The following is a 17,739-nucleotide window of genomic DNA, read 5'->3' on the forward strand; positions in this document are numbered from 1 at the left end:
ATACGCAAGAAACTGGTAACAGTAGTTGCTTCTAGGACAGGAGCAGTGAGAGACTTCATTGTATTACATTTTGTAGTGACTGATTTTTTAATATTACGAACTTATAACCTATTTTTAAAACACACAAAAGAAACTGCTTAAAAATTACAACAAAGTTGAGGAATGTTTATTAATCTTTCAGTAGTACAAAGGTATATAATTTATACTACAAATTCCTGTCATTAAAATCCACAAAACTTAGTAAAATTTTTAATTTCCAAATATAAAGGAATATTTGTTAAAAATTCCTCTAGATTACAAATTCTTGGAAAGCATGGAGTATGTCTTCCTCATCTTTGTATCCCAAAAGTGTTGTCTAGTGGGTGCTCAATAAATGTTAAATAATCTGGTATAGAAAATGGAATTGAAAAGTGCTCAGGTGAGTACTAGATTAATTAGAGATCCAGGTGGTTATGTTAGTTCACATTCATCTGGTTAGGACACTCTGAAAAAGCATTTTTTCTATTTTCCTATAGTTTGCTTCGCTTAAAGAGTGAAGGTGGTGGTGTCTGGGAAGGTCCTTCCGAGCACCCGTTATAACATCTCTGGCTCTAGCGCTCCAGTGGACAGCTTCATTCTTACTATTCTGGAGGAGTGGTGCCCAGACTGGGCTGGCACACCAGGGTTTCTTAAAGTGTATATTAATGAATTAAACATGTATGTCTGTGTATTAGTACTAACATTTAGCTCTTCTTTTAAACTAATGGATATTTTCTTCCCATGCATGTGTAGTTTTGTGCACACAGATATGGAGTACACTCTAGAAAAATAACTTTAAAAAACTGTCTTTTAAGTATTATTCTCTGATGAATACATCTTTGTCAGTTAAAGAATAAACAAAATAATTTCATTTTTATGACCATGATTTGATGGGTTTTTTTGGAGTTTGATACTTATCTACCAAGTTATCTTAATGTAATTGTATTTTTATACTTAATAGATTTTCTCAGAGGCATGCATCAAACTTTTTATGAAAATACAAATAAAAATATGAAGACTAACAGTCCTTGGAAAAAGGAAAAACATTTATTGCAACTTGGAAAACAGAAATTTGAGGTCCAAGGCCATCAGTGTAATAGTAACCAGTGTAAATATTTTCAGAAATCATTTATGATTTCTTATATGAGAAAATAGTATTTCAGATCTCATCACTTACCAGGCCATGATTTACTTTAAATATGTTCCCATTTGTTTGTTTTTTTTAAGTGATTTACTATTTTTAGTGAGTAATCTTTTAAGCTACCTTGTACTTTGTAATTTTATTTCACATCTACTTACAAAAGTTGAAACTGTCATTCACTGGAACTGGGGCTGTCTGCGGAGAACTCCATGAGAACATTATAGCTGTAAAATATGGTGTATTAGCTTAACTCTGGCTTGTGGAATGGCCAGTCAGGTGGCTGAGGCTGCAAGGGAGGGACCAGGAAAATGCGACTGAAGTCAGGATTTACCAACTCTAACAAGTCCTTTAAATGCTGCACAACACTAACAGGAAGAATGACAGACCTGTGGTTGGAGAAAGCTTAGGAATGTAGTCCAACCAAACTAATCAGTTTAAGTATCAAAAGAGCTTATGTATAGCACGGCATTAATTTATAAACATAAGGATTCCAGTATGAAGATGTGAATTGACTATCATTAATATTAAGACTTGGGACTACATGTGCAGTGGACTTGCTACCCTTTGGACTCCCAAATTTCTGTAATTTTAAAGAAGTTGATCGCCAGAAAGCTACTAGACAAGCATACAGGAAAGAGCGAGCACTATTCCAGTTGCGGGCTAATGACTGTATAACCTCAGGCATATCTGTACTTAACTCTGAGACTCTAATGTATTTTGAGGGTAAGTATACCAACCTTGCTTGGTTGCTAAGAAATTTAAATATGGTAATGTATGTGAATGTGCCAAGAACATGGTAGGCATTCAAAAAAGTTAATTCCTTCTTGTCTCAAAGTGGTTCTGAGCCTGGTAGGTTAAAGGGCAAGTTAAAAGGACTGAATCATGCCAAGCTCACTAGGTTAAATGTCCTATCTGATATACTGGTGATATCTGTATATGCAGTGAAGACTTTTGTCTAGTGGTATCTGAATGACCTTTTAAGTATCTAACTAACTTAGATATGTATTCAGTAAGGAAGCAGATTAAAAAAAACCTGTTGTACCTTCTGGACAATAAATGCTCTTTCTACTGTAATGTCTAGAGGTCCTAACAATAAAACTAATGGATTTTTTTAAACAAACTTATGATTTCCTTTGAAATTAAAACGTTTTACTTCTTTTTCCAGCATGCTACAAATGAAAACTGATGAGAAACTTAATTTGTCCGATGGGAATACAGCAAGTTGCCCTCTGAGCCCTATTAAGATGTGCCTTAATCATCCTATTGAATGGAATCTGAATTTGACAGCAGCATCTCTAGTGAGCTGTCCAATTCAAAACCAAAATCTCAAGCCTGAGGAGAAGTAGACTGAAGTTCTTCACTGTCCTTCCTTTGTATGTCCATCTTCTTTCTGCAGAACGATAAGCATTTCGATCTTGAAATATTTCTAGTCCTGTGATTTGTCTTTATATTAAATCATTAGCGTTAATCATTTTCATTATATTCTTTGTATGTTTCTTTTACATGTTTCACACCAGAGCATTGTGAAATTTTGCAGTACAAATGGATTTTGTCTTTTTAATGGTATTTTGTGACTTTTTTATGCGCTAAGTTTAAATACTTGTCCCCAATTTTATTTCTGTACACAAAGTTTTAATATATATAATGCATCATGTGATTTAGAAGGCTAGTAAAGATTTGTGATGATGGCCTGACCCATGAATAGCTGTATAACAAGGTGGATAACAACTACCTCGAAGCCATTTGGTAAAAGGCAAAGGTATCACTTAGATGTGAACCCTTCAAAGTTCTATACATATAAGAAAATGGATCATAGTTTATCATCAAGTTAGCATGTTTCCATTCATAGGAGAATTGAAGCTGATCAGTTCTCTTTCTCTATACTTATAAACGTATAAAATCTGTGGGCTATAAGCAGTGGCACAATGGCATGTTTACTCTTTAGCAAATCTGTGCCTCCTGCAGACAAGAACAGTTTGGTGTGAGTTACCAGTTTTAAATGAAAAAATGGTAAAAGGCTCGACAACTGTTGATTTCATTGTATTTTAGTCATTTATTTTAAGGTGTAAAGGGATGTCTTTTGAAATCAATATAATATTCCTTTGAACTCTAATAGTGCAAAAGCATAGCTTTAGCAACGGCCTACATGTGACTGATTTGTGTCTAAAACTTGAATAGGTAAGAATACTAAAGGTTTGGTGCTCACTTCTATTCTGTGCCAGAGAAAGACGCTTCGGCACGGTGGTCCACGCAAGTATACAGAACATGACTCCTTCCCTTCGCGTAACCTGGCTATGGGGTAAATGGGGTTTTTTCTAAAGACGACTTTTCCTTATAGCATATTTTGTGTACCTTTTAAGTCCTCATTTCTCCCTACACTTCAGCTCCCAAAATTATATTTAAATGACTGACAGGGATTTAACAAAAGACTAACAAGGAATTTGAAGCACAGGAAAGACACAGAGCCAACAATGAACAACAATCATCTGTTTTCCATTATTTTGTATCACCACGTCTGCCTTTCCTTTTGCTTAATAAGTATTCTTGTAACTTTCAGACTTCTTTTTTATTTCTGAGTTTTATAAAGCACATAAATGTATGTAATACATCAATTTGATTCTAAAAAGCACAACAATCTTAATTTAGTTATCTCTGGGCTCTGGCAAACCTAAAAAGCACAATTACTAAGACAGGTCTAATGTTAAGGTATTTCTATTCTGAAAAAGAGAAAAGGTAATTATCAGACAGATGAAAGATGTTTTGTTGGGTGTTGCAGAAAGAAAGGGCTGAGCTCATACACTGTAAATTTTGTTAAGTCAGGCAAGTGCCAGTTTCAGAAGATAAGCTGACAGCGAAGAAAGTGCTCATAAATTAGTATACAGAGGACTTCCTATCAGTCTTTTCCACTGGTGGTGTTTGTTGTTATCCACAATATTTATGATTGTGTTTTACCAACAACATAGAAAGCAACTCAATGAATAATATATACGTGTGAATATATCCCTTAACCCAGGAAACACCTTCAAAAACATAAGCAAACTATAGCTTTCATATACAAATATTATATAGGAAGAGAAATTACCCATGCAGGTAGCATTATCAAAAATGTTTTTAGTGTAAGAATCACCAAAAAAAAATTATGAAAATTTTAACTGTTCAATTAAATGCTGAGTACCTTGAATGATTATACAAGGTCTCTCTCTGGAAATAAACTCCTTCTAGTCAGTTTGTGGTACTTCATTTGCCCTTGAGATACTGCTTTTTAAATGTGTTCTGAGGTGTTTTCATCTATGTTGTTTCTGCCCATCTAAATCATAAGCTTCTCAAACATAGGCTACTCGCTAGTTACATTTAAAAGTTGTCCATAATGCATTGATCTTAAACATTGAGTGTTCAGAAGCATCAGCTGGGAAGCCTCTTTAAAATGCTGGTTTCTACACCCCACCTAGATTCTGATTGAATCCCCTTGAGTGACGCTGACGTGTGGAGCGTGCTGATAGATGCTGTCCTAATGCTTCAACACAGGCCAAAATAATATGGAATCGCCCAGCAGGAAGTCCTACAAGACAGCAGGCTTTTGCTAATTTTGAAACAAGCGTAATTTTTTTATTAAAGCAAAGAACTGAACAGAATTCAAAGGACATCTTTAAAAGAACCCCACCTCCGCGGTCTCTTCTCCTAACCAGTATCTTTATCAAGAAGTTGCGCGAGGTTGAGTTTACTTTTCGCCAGTGCGGCTATTTTGGCTCGTCTTGGTAATCTCACCTTCATTTCTGATTCTGGCTCTGGAACTTCATCATCACTAAACAGATATTGAAAATACACCAATTTAAAGACAAGCTTTAAAACCACAGTTTATTTATACATAAAATGTTGTTTCTGACTGTCACTTTATCAGTGTGTAATTGATACCCTGAGTCCACTAAGCTTAAAATAAAATCTCAAAGTGAGGCATGGAAAACCTAGCTAATTTCTCTTTATATTTATATGGAACTTGGTGTTATACAGCAAGAAAATATAAAAGAAAACTTGTAATGAAGCTTATAAGTAAACAGGGATCAAAACTGCCAAAGGCTTCGAGGGAACTCAAGTGAAGAAATTAAGTTCTCTTGATTTAGGCAAAAAATTCCTAAAATACTGTAAATAGCAAATTTCCCAAAAGTTTAGTCAAAATCTAAATTTATATGCTGAAAACATACATACTACAATTTTACCTGTGAATAGATGAATACAAGGCAGCCACAAACTCATAGCTTATCCAACAGTGGCTTAATTGGCAGAGACCAAAAATAAACACTGTATCACTAATATATCCATATTATACGCAGAATTATTCTATCACTGTAAATGTAGAGGACCCAAATCTCAATCTCAGGAGGTTGCTAAGTCAAGGTTAGAAGTCATACACATGATCATGTAATTAGAAGGATACACACAAAAATACAAATTGTGAGAACATACTGAAGATGACTGTCTCGTACTCAAGGCCATGACAGTAACAGGAAAAGGATGCAGCCATAGGAAGTCTAATGCTCTTGACAATGGAACTTTAGACTATAGATCCAAAATTTAACTAGTTTTCACTGTTTATCTTGTTATATACTGAGTTTCTCTCCTCCCCAGAAGCAAACTGTAAATTTTTTTAATTTTGTTTAAATATTTACTAAGATTTAAATGACTTTTCAGAGGAGCAAATTTTTACTTTCAGCATTATGTTAAAACTTCAAATTTTGCTATTCCTTAGTTATAATTGTAGTTTGCCTTTTAATTTTTTTATTGAAGTATAAAATTGATTTAAAATACTATATTCATTTAAAATATACAACATAGTGATTCATGCCATTCTTTTTATAGACCAAAATTAAAAGTCAGCACCTCTACATGGTCTAGATGTATGTGACATACCTTTCAGAGTCAGCCTCAGCCATCTGACATCTCCTGTTCATACTTACTGAAGCTGTCACTTTTCTCCGTCCTTAAAGACAGTATAATTCATAATCAAAATTTCTTAGCAATTGCTTATTGTTTTTAATCTTTTTTCTGGGCTACCCAAATAGTTTATTTTACCTCTTTAACACATTTCTTCCTAGTTCCCACTCACCTTGATACCAATTATCAATATCACAGAGAAAAGGAATTAAAGCAAAATTAAAATTTTATTATTTCTTTAGTAAGCACTGATAATAGGCAAGGAAAATATGGAAATTAAGCTATAAGGAGGTAAATTTTAGTTTAATGTATTTGGGGGGAAGAAGCATGTGAAAACCAAGTTACATAAAGAAAATACCTCTATTATAGCTATAACACAAGGTGTATGAAGAAACTATAATGAAAATTAAGGTTAGAAAATGGGTTAAGCCCATAAGTAGGTCCTAAAGAGATCAGAACTTCAATCAGTAAGGTAACGGTTTCTCATAAAATATTCAAACATATACAAAACCAATTCAAATATGTGTTGGAATACATAATATAAAAATGAGATCCTTTAATAATATGCCAAGATTGCAAAAATTCAACTTGCTAGAATCTTAGATGGTTTTTCAGATGACAGATTTTGGCATATGATGCTCCTCATTTATAAGAAATAAAAAATATATAAATGAAGTTAGAGCTATTTAAAAAAAAGATGGTGATCTCATGGTATGTTATCTGACTAAAAGTAATCTGATCGAAACAAAACAAAATTGTTCAATATGTCATTTGGTTGAAATTTATACACCCTACTTATTCTTTGAGAATATTTTTGGTTCCCCCCCCCCCCAAATCTTATGTATGTGCTTTTAAACTTCTAATTGCAGTTATCCCCAAGGAAACATCCAACAATATGGGACTAATTTGGACAATATTCAGCAATTAGCATTTAAATAACTGATTGAGTACAAAACAATATTATGTCCAGATGATTCCATTTAGGAAAATATCTGCATAGAGAAGGACCTCAAAAAATATTTTTCAAATATTAAAATAATGATTGGCTCATGGGTGGCATTATTAGTGTTTTTATATTAGTTTGCTTGGATGTATTTTCTGATTCTTCTGTAATAAGCATGCACTGCTTTTGTAATAAATAAAGCAATTAAAAAATCTTGAATTTAAGGTTTTTTTCCAAGTGATCCCCTAACAACCATTTACTTTATTCCAACAAATCCCCTATTGTTGGATATCCCTTGGGACATAACTTATGTTGGGGAATATATGAAATGAAATGGGAAAAAGGAAAACAAAAACCCAGAAAAACACTGAAGGGATAAATGGGACAAAAATACTTAATCAGATAAAGGATAGAATACAAATAACTGATAAAATTATTATTGATCATTTGATAATAAAATCTTAATTTAACCCAAAAAGTCCTTTGCAACATGATGTTTTGCATATTTCTTTCAATCAAAAGCACTTAGAGCAACACAGATATTATAATCTTTTAGATACAAAGCAAGACCTAGTAGCTGGAAGAATTAAAAAGGAAGTTAAGGATACCTAAGAAATTAAAAATTTTTATCTATAAAGTTAATCAATATTACTACCTCTGTTAGTCTTTTGCTGAGTGGATTTTGATGCTTGGGTTGCTTTTATATCCTTGAGAGGAGTGGTATATACTTTATTCTTTTCTATTAAAGGAAATAAAAACAATATAAACTAAAAATAGCCACATAAAATATTTTAAATATTTTTTCCCAGAAATATAAAACAGAAATGACAACCAGTCCCATTAGCAGTTATTGAAAATTTATCATAAATCTGTTCCAAAAAATGTGAATATTGCAAAGTAAGCAAGCCAATCTAAGATGGTATGCATGTTCATATGGTAAAAAATGTACACACAAAAACTATGAAAGTAAATACTTATCAGTAATACACTTTCCCAAGATTAATTAGAATCTAATTTTTCTTTCATTTATGAAATTTAACCACATTAGAGAAACAATGTGTCTCAGTAAAGATCAAAAGGCCAAAATTATAAATATCCAGGTTACTATGTTGTTACCATCTTCATTTTGAAAATCAGTCGTAGTCATGTTGTCATCCTTTTCCGCTGCAGTTTGCTCACCATACTCTCTATTTCCTTTTTCTAACTGAATCTTGATTTTCTCCAAAGCTCTCAGACATGTCCTATCTTTTACTTGCTGTAATAGAAAATCATTAACATTTAAAAGAAATATAACATTTTCTAATCTTCCTTCAAAGAAGCTATATACTGATATCAAGTTGTTTAAAAGCATTCTAAAAACCCCATTACATTTATGAAGGAAATACATCAAATGAGCAGAAAGTCACAATATGCTAACATTAATAATTTAATACAAACATGCAAACTCTACTCTGATAAAAATATATACAAATGAAGAGTAATTCAAAACTACCTTACCTCCAAAATCTCATTCAAGAGAACCAAAAGATCTTTATCAAGATTGCTACTGAGTTCTAAAGAACTCAGGGCTTTCGTATAAACCCGAATCTCTGGTGAGTGTGGACATGTTAAGATCTCATTGCAAATTTTTATAGCCAAATTGTCATGAACTGTTAAGGCCTACAAAATCAAGAGGGAAAACTTTGTAAATTGAAAGTGGTATAACAATACAGGCCTACACACCTAACAAACATTTCCAGCTAAATGTTGTCATCCCAAATGCAAAATACCTAAACCAAACTCAACATATTCCTTTCAAAATGAGCTTCCCTTTTTCCTATAGTAGGTGCTGTGGTTAGGGCCTAGATCTGCCATTTCTGAAGCATTCGTCTTCCCATACTATGAGTTCGGGAGGCCAAGAGTTCCCAGACAGAGAACTGACCCAAGTCAAAGACACTGAGCCCTGCCAAAGGTCATACCTCCTCCTCCAGGGTTAGTGCATACATGATGACTGGTAGATGTACAGGTACAACAGCTCAGCCTTGTTTCAATTCTGGATAACTCAAAGGCCTACCCAGTCCTGGAACTTTCTATGGGATCAGCTGGCACCTAAGACTGCATGACAGTTCAACTGCTTCCTCTGTTGCAACCCATTTCCCTCACTCCTCCAAGGTGCTGATCATGAGAGAACTCCCTAGTTAAGTATGTCATCAGCTTCTTTGAAATCTCCTGTCACCCACTCTTAGAGTTATCTTGGACTACCATCTCCCTTGCCTCTCAAAGCCCTTTCTTCTAGGCTTGTGTATTCATAATTTTTTTTCTATTTCAATTTTTACTATTCTTTCTACTTTCGACTACATTTTGTTACTTTTTCTACAAGCTTTTCTATCCTAATTACTCTGATTTTTAACTGTTCAACAAAAGTTTTTCTGTTCTTCACACAAATTTACCTCATATAATGATACTGACCACCAAACTAATGTTCCTAATAAGTAACTTTCATCACATCAGCCCCTTCATTTTACCCCTTCATTATATGCCCTCTGTACTCACTGCAAGTAAGGCCAACTCCAAATTCCCAGCCCTAATGTTCTGTCCCAACAAGCCCATTCAGGATCCTTAGCCTGAATGACTTTCCTAGTTTTCCAACATGACTTGAACAACCAGATATCTGTAATCACCTTTACTAAGTCATTTTCTCTCTATCCAAACCACTCCAGAAATCTAGATAAGACCTAACTGAATTTCACTCCACAAGTTTTAAAACTAGTAATGCTGTACTCTTCACCCATACCCCATGAACCTTGCCCTCTTCTAACATCCTAAATCACCTAGCAGCTAACTAAGTGACTTTTACTCTATTTTGCCTCAATATCCATTGTAATCTTCTTTCCCATAGCATGTAACACAGTGACTTAAAGAGTATACACTCACTAAATACCTGTAAGTAGGAGGCACTTCAAATCATTAAAACATTAATTTCAATATGGTGACAAGTTTGATCAATTAAGAATTAAAAACTCAGCTTAAGTTGAATTCTTAGGAGTTTGCAGTTAACATATCTTCTTTGAATTAAAATAATAAGCTTAAGCCAAGTTTCATTCTTTGAATTCTCTCTGGTATTAGAAACAGGTAAGCCAACATCTGAAGGCTCACTGAGTCCTAGAGAACATAGGTCATTAATCAGACATACTCACCCACCTGATACTCAGAGTGCTTGGCCTGAGGATTTAAGCCACTCGGTCTCGTCAAGTCCACAAGCAGCTCAGCAACATTAGCAACTTCTACTTCTGCCAACGGAGAAGACGCAGGGGCGCTGGCCAGTGTCTGCAGAGTTGGTAAAAAGGCTTCCTCAAAGCATTCCTGATTAGCCCTATTGAAAAGCAATTCGAAAGCTTGTTGGCAAAGGTAGAGCAGTATTCTCAAAAATAAAGAGTATAAAATTCACCCTATCAAGATATAGTGCATTTTCATCTAGGAAAGAGCCAGATATTCAGCAAGATAAAATCTAGTGAAGTTCTTCTCATTTCATGACTTAACACTGAAGAAAGACTATCAACAAAATCATACGTAGATACAATTCACACAGAGTCTGAATTTAACTTCAAGTCAGATTTCTACTGATCAATCTGACGAAATACCTGCTGGCATAAGCAAACATGGGGAAGAACACGCCTAGGCAATGCCGAAGTTGAACGTCCTCTTCAGTCACAGGATTGTACCACAACAAGACGAGACGAGAAAGAATCTTGCTGCTGACCAGAAGCCCAGAGAACATCAGCTTTGCTAGTCCTTCTGCAGCTCCTGTCCTGAGTTCAGATACCTGATAAAAATGATTTTGTGACATTTTTATTTGTATTTCCTTTTTAAGCCTCACAATGAAGCCTGTCCTACAACATTTTACATAAACTACCCCCAAATCACTCATGTTATTATGAGGTTCTTAAAGGCATATAAACGATTTTATTTCACCCTTTTTAACTAAAGACTATGTGACAAATTCTTCTTCTAGCTATGAAAATGTCAAATCCTTTAAAATTCTTTTCAAGAACCAAAAGTCTTTTAAATACTGTGAAACCAAAAACCAAAGCAGTACATATTAAATGCTAATCATGGTGCAAAGATATAGAAAACCCTCAGTAATAGTGTCTTGCCATCAGAGGAAGATGCCTATGAAGGAAAGCATCAAAGGAAGGAGAGTGGCAGTGTGTCTGAATAATAGGTAAAATGTGAACAGAAAATATACAAGTAGAAAAAAGCATTCCTAGAAAGTAACCAAAATAAACCTAAAGAAGAAAATGGAAAAGAAGGTAAAGTGGTATACAAATGGAGGTAACAGGTATTAAAAGGGTAGTGGTTAAAATACTGGTTATTGAGACTCTGACACTGTCTGGATGTGTAATCACATGCATATATCAATACTATAAAAAGAAAACGACAAAATTCATTCATTTACTGTCAAAACACTTTTAATGTTCAGTAGGTTTCCTACTCATCCAATGTCAGCAAGCCCACAGCACTGGACAATTTCCAAAAATAAGTTAAAACATTGCTTGGCTCAAATTTAAAGACTCAAAAGTTAAGAAGCTAATCTCTACCTTTTGCTTGGAAAGTTTAACCCATTTACACTTTAATTATGATAATGAAGGACTTATTCTGTCATTTTGTAGTCAAAATACAGTAAGCCAAAAACTATGAAAAGAGACAAAGGGCATTAAACACTGATTTTTTAAAAAGGCCAATTCATCAAAAAGATGATTGTAAATAGATACACAACAAACAACAAGAGCCTGAAAATACATGAACATTGACAGAACTGCAGGGAGAAACAGACAGCTCTACAATAATAACCAAAGACTTCAGTACTCCACTTCTTTGAAAAGAAGTTGGTTCTTTGAAAATTGAACAAAGAAGATCAATAAGGAAATAAAGAGCTTGAACAAACTATAAACCAACTAGACCTACCAAACATACAGAACACCCAAAAATAGCAGAATACAAATTCTTCTCAAGTACACACAGAAGATTTTCAAGGATGGACCATATGTTAGGATCAAAACAAGTCTCAATAAATGTATAAAGTGAAATTATACAAAGTATCTTCTTCAACCAAAATGGAATGCGCCTACACAGCAGTAACAGAAGAACATTGTAAAATTCATAAATATGTATAAATTAAACTTTACATTCTTCTTACAATACCAATGGGCCAAAAAAGAAAGAAAAAAGGAAATTGGAAAATACTTAGAGGTGAATGAAGGTGACAATACAATAAACCAAAATTTATGAGGTACAGTGAAAGCAGTGCTCAGAGGACAACTGATGGCAGTAAATGCCTACATTAAAGAAAATCTCAAATCAACAGCCTACCTTTACACCTTAAGAAACTAAAAAAGAAGTGCAAACTAAACTCCAAGAAGAAAAGAGAAAAAAATAATGAAGATTAAAGAAAAGGTAAACAAAACAGATAGAAAAATGGGGAGAAAAAAAAAATCAATGAAACCAAAAAGTTGGTTCTTTGAAAAGAAGAAAATTGAAAAACTTTCAGCTAGACTGACAAAAAGAAAAAAAAGCAAATAACTAAAACCAGAAATGAAAGAGATGACATTACAACTCATCTTACAGAAATGAAAAGGATTATAAGAGAATGTCATGAAAACTAAAAACTAAACACAAATTAAATAACGTAGAAAAATGAACAATTTCCTAAATATATATAAATTACCAAACTGACTTAAGATGTAGAAATATTCAACAAAATACTAGCAACACAAATCCAACATATTAAAAAACTTATACACCATAACCATGTGGAATTTATACCACATGGTTAAACCTAAGTATATCAAGCAATGTAATGTATCAATGAAACAATGTGTGTGTGGACAGGAAGGGTGGAAAATATGACCGTCACAGCAATGTAGGAAAACCACTGACAAAACTACTAAACATCGTTTCAGTATTTTAAAAAGATACACCAATGATTAATGATGGCGGTGTGAGAGGTGAGACTGAGGACCTCCCAAAACCACATAACATACAAAAATATAATTAATACCAATAATCCTGAAAGAACAACAGGAAAGAAGGCTGTGGTAGAAAGCATACACCTGGAGAAGAGAACAGACCTAACAGATCAGCGTAATGGACCAAAGCTATGATCAAGCAGGATGCAGGCCATTCCCCCATCCCAGCTCACAGGAGGAAGAGAAACGGAGCAGGGAGGGAGTAGAGGCCTAGGACTCCTGAACAACCAGCCCTGGAGATCTACTCTGGGAGCACGAACCTACATTGCATGGTGCTCTGGAGATTACTGGGGTTGGAAAGCTAAGACAGGCAGAACACCTGGAGAGACTGAGATTCCAGCCACTTTTGGAAAACATAAATCCACATCTGGTACCTCTGAGACAAAAGAAAGGCAGGAGGTCAGAGAAACTTCCTAAGAGTCAGCAGGCTGCTAAAAGGGCAAGAATTACGCAGAGCTTACTGCTCAAGAGAAAGGACAGGTGGATGAAATCATCCAGGAGCACTCTGCACAGCAGCCTGGGAACATTCAGGAGCTTCAGGCGCTCCATCCCCCTGACTGGCTAGCAGCTCCAAGAACCCCCACCATGATATGCAACCTGCTGCGCCTTTCTCCTGGCCTGACAGCACCACCTTGCAAACCAGCAGTCCCTGCCCTGGTGTCAGGCCAGCCAGACAGAAGCCCTGCCTACAGCACCTGCAAACCCAAAGCATAGAAGTTTATACCTGTGTACTCAGCACACTGAGTCAGGCAGTGGAGGCAGGCCAAGCAGCAGGGAAGCAGCAAAAGCTCTTCCTACCCCCGAGGCACCAGCGACACTACCACGCAACCCCTGACATCATTCCAGGGGCTGAGCAGCTCCAAAGAGTAGAACTTCTGGGCACTAGAGGGTGCCACATACAAATATGAAATGTCTAAGAAACTAGTTCAAACCAAAATACCACAAACACCAGAAAAAGGGTCAAGTCAAACTGAACTCATCAATCTTCCTGAAGGAGATTTCAAAATAAAATCATAAACATGCTCATGGAGGTACAGAAAAATATTCAAGAACTCAGGAAAGAATTCCAGACAGAGATTCAATCATTATGGAATACACTATCAGAAATGAAACATACAATGGAGGGATTTAAAAGCAGATTAGATACAGTAGAGGAGACAGTAAATGGAATGCAAATTAGAGAAGAGGAATACAAAGGAGCTGAGGTACAGAGAGAAAAAAGAATCTCTAGGAACGAAAGAACATTGAAAGAACTGTGCAACCAATCTAAACAGAAAAATATTCACATTATAGGAATACCAGAAGAAGAAGAGAGAGAAAAAGGGGATAGAAAATGTCTTTGAGGAGTTAACTGCTGAAAACTTTCCCAATCTGGGGAAGGAGATAGTCTCTCAGGCCAAGGAGGTGCATAGATCTCCCAACACAAGGAACCCAAGGAAGACAACACGAAGACATAATAATTATAATGGCAAAGTTCAAAGACAAGGACACAGTATTAAAAGCAGCCACAGAGAGAAAAAAGATCACCTACAAAGGAAAACCCATAAGGCTATCATAAGATTTCTCAACAGAAACCATACAGGCCAGAAGGGGGTGGAATGATATATTTAATGCATTGAAGCAGAAGGGCCTTGAACCAAGAATACCCTACCTGGCACGATTATCAATTAAATTTGAAGGAGGGATTAAACAATTTCCAGATAAGCAAAAGCTGAGAGAATTTAACTCCCACAAAATATCTCTTCAGTGTATTTTGGAGGGACTGCTATAGATGGATGTGTTCCTAAGGCTAACTAGCTGTCACCAGAGGAAATAAAACCACAGGAATGAAAGTAGAACGATTAATTGCTAAGCAGATGTAAAAGTCAATCAACTACCCCCAAAGTCAGTCAAGGGATAGACAAAGAATACAGAATATGTATGACACCTAATATATAAAAAATGTAGGAAGAAGAAAAAGGAGGGGAAAAAGGCCATTAGATTGTGCTTGGAATAGCATACTATGAGTTAAGTTAGACTGTAAGGTAGTAAAGAAGTTACCCTTGTACCTTTGGTAACCACGAATCTAAGGCATACAATGGCACTAAGTACATACCTATCAATAATTACCCTAAATGTAAATGGTCTGAATGTACCAATCAAAGACATAGCATCACTGAATGGATAAAAAAAAAACAAGACCCATCTACATGCTGACTACAAGAGACTCACTTCAAACCCAAACACATACACAGACTGAAAGTGAAAGGATGGAAAAAGATACTTCATGCAACTAATAAGGAGAAAAAAGCAGGAGTTGCAGTACTTGTATCAGACAAAACAGACTTCAAAACAAAGAAAGTCCTAAGACAAAGGACATTCCATAATGATAAAGGGGCCTGTCTAACAAGAGGATATAATCATTATAAGTATCTTAGCACCCGAAACAAGAGCACCTACATATGTGAAACAAATACTAACAGAATTGAAGGAGGAAATAGAATGCAATGCATTCATTTTAGGAGACTTCAACACTCCACTCACTCCAAAGGACAGATCAACCAGACAGAAAATAAGTATGGACACAGAAGCATTGAACACATTAGAAAAGAAGGACCTAACAGACATGTACAGAACACTCCATCCAAAAGCAGCAGGATACACATTCTTCTCAAGTGCACATGGAACATTTTCAAGAATAGATCATATACTAGGCCACAAAAAGAGTTTCAGAAAATTCAGAAGGATTGAAATTGTACCAAACAGCTTCTTGAACCACAAAGGTATGAAACTAGAAATAAATTACGCAAAGAAAATTAAAAAGCCCATCAACACATGGAGGCTTAAAAACATGCTCCAAAATAATCAATGCATCAATGACCAAATAAAAAGAGATCAAGCAATATATGGAAATAAATGAAATAACACCACAAAATTTGTGGGACACAGCGAAGGCCATGATAAGATGAAAGAATATAGCAATATAGGCTTACCTCAAAAACGAACAATAATCCCATATGAACAGTCTGAAGTCACAATTAATGAAACTAGGAAAAGAAGAACAAATGAGGCCTAGAGTCAGGAGGGGCATAATAAAGATCAGAGCATAAATAAATAAAATCGAGAAGAATAAAACAAAAGAAAGTATCAATGAAAGCAGGAGCTGGTTCTTTGAGAAAATTAACAAAATAGACAAACCCCTAGGAAGATTTATCAAGAAAAAAAGAGTCCACACAGAGAAACAGAATCACACATGAGAAGGGAAAAATCATTATGGACACAACAGAAAAACAAAGAATTATTACAGAATACTATGAAAAATTACATGCTAAGAAATTGTATAACTTAGAAGAAATAGATGACTTTCTAGAAAAATACAACCTTCCAAGGCTGACCCAGGAAGAAACAGAAAATCTGAACAGACCAATTACCATCAACGAAACTGAATTGGTAATAAAAATATCTAAACCCCTGTATCAGATGGCTTCACCATTGAATTTTGTCAAACATTTAGTGAAGACCTAATACCGATCCTCCTTAAAGTTTTCTGAAAAGTAAGAGGAGGAAATACTTAAAAACCCATGCCATGAGGCCAGCATCACTATACCACGCAAAGACACTACAGAAAAAGAAAATTACAGACCAATATTGCTGATGAAAATACATGCAAAAATACTCAACAAAATATTAGCAAACTGTATTAAAAAATACATCAAGAGGACCATACATCATAATCAAGTGGGATTCATCCCAGGGATGCAAGGATGGTACAACATTAAAAAAATCCATCAGCATCAAACACTACACATCAATAAAAAGGACTTAAATCACATGATCATCTCCATAGATGCTGAAAAAGCATTTGACAAAATTCAACATCCATTCATGATAAAAACTCACAACAAAATAGGTACAGAGGACAAATACCTCAAGATTTTAAAGGCCATATACAACAAACCCACAGCCAGGGGTGGGAGGGAGAAGGGGATTAAGGGATATTATGATTAGTTCACATGGTGTGGGAGAGGTCATGGGGAAGACAGTGTAGCACAGAGAAGACAAGTAGTGACTCTGTGGCATCTAACTACACTGATGGGCAGTGACTGAAATGGGGTATGGGGGCTGAGGGGGAGAACTGGCAATATGGGTGAATGTAGCAACCACAATATTTTTCATGTGAAACCTTCATAAGTGTATATATCAATAATACCTTAATTAAAAAAAAGTCGCCTTAAAAAACCAAAACAAAAAAACCCACGCACCCACCCAGAGAAACCAGGATTAGAAGGGAACTTCCTGAAAATGGTAAAGGCATTTATGAAGGATCTATATCAGACTCAAAGGTTATACAGTGAAAATGTTCCCCCTATGATCAGAAACAAGACAATGGTTAACAGTATTAACCACTGCTGTTTAACACTGTACTGGAAGTTCTAGCCAGAGCAATTAGGCAAGAAAAAGAAATAAAAGATATTCAAATTGGAAAGGAAGAATGAAAACTACTTCACTGATGACATGATCCTATATAGCAAAATCCAAAAACTCAAAACAAATGCAGCATCATTGTAGGATACAAAATCAAATCACAATACACAAAGAACTGTTGAGTTTCTATAGAACATTAATGAGCAATCCAAATAGGAAATTTAAAAACCGATTCCATTTACAACAGCATCCAAATAAAATACATAGGAATAAATTTAACCAAATAAGTTAAAAGATTT

The 17,739-nt window shown here is 35.1% G+C and overlaps 2 protein-coding genes across 12 annotated transcripts in view; one reads left to right on the plus strand and one right to left on the minus strand.

The window, feature by feature from the left end:
• The window catches only part of LCORL (ligand dependent nuclear receptor corepressor like), a 172,296-nt gene extending 167,559 nt beyond the window's left edge, over window positions 1–4,737 (plus strand). For 7 of the 10 annotated variants that reach the window (XM_073237783.1, XM_073237788.1, XM_073237793.1 and 4 more), the window contains one exon: window positions 2,325–2,490. In XM_073237783.1, coding sequence (XP_073093884.1) covers window positions 2,325–2,338 — 14 coding nt within the window. In that variant the 3' untranslated portion in view covers window positions 2,339–2,490. Of the gene's footprint in view, window positions 1–2,324; window positions 2,642–3,337; window positions 4,560–4,608 lie in introns of those variants that run through there. The other 3 variants (XM_073237792.1, XM_073237791.1, XM_073237790.1) reach the window with 3 other exon arrangements.
• An 87-nt stretch (window positions 4,738–4,824) lies between these two features.
• NCAPG (non-SMC condensin I complex subunit G) overlaps window positions 4,825–17,739 on the minus strand; it is a 46,612-nt gene continuing 33,697 nt past the window's right edge. For both annotated transcript variants that reach the window (XM_037027436.2, XM_073237800.1), the window contains exons 15-21: window positions 10,652–10,833; window positions 10,212–10,383; window positions 8,529–8,690; window positions 8,148–8,286; window positions 7,687–7,770; window positions 6,065–6,134; window positions 4,825–4,961 (exon numbers count right to left, since the gene is read on the minus strand). In XM_037027436.2, the coding sequence (XP_036883331.2) occupies window positions 4,838–4,961; window positions 6,065–6,134; window positions 7,687–7,770; window positions 8,148–8,286; window positions 8,529–8,690; window positions 10,212–10,383; window positions 10,652–10,833 (933 nt within the window). In that variant the 3' untranslated portion in view covers window positions 4,825–4,837. The remainder of the gene's footprint in view (window positions 4,962–6,064; window positions 6,135–7,686; window positions 7,771–8,147; window positions 8,287–8,528; window positions 8,691–10,211; window positions 10,384–10,651; window positions 10,834–17,739) is intronic.

This window comes from Manis javanica, chromosome 5 (assembly GCF_040802235.1).
Source record: "Manis javanica isolate MJ-LG chromosome 5, MJ_LKY, whole genome shotgun sequence".
NCBI classification, from domain to species: Eukaryota; Metazoa; Chordata; class Mammalia; order Pholidota; family Manidae; genus Manis; species Manis javanica.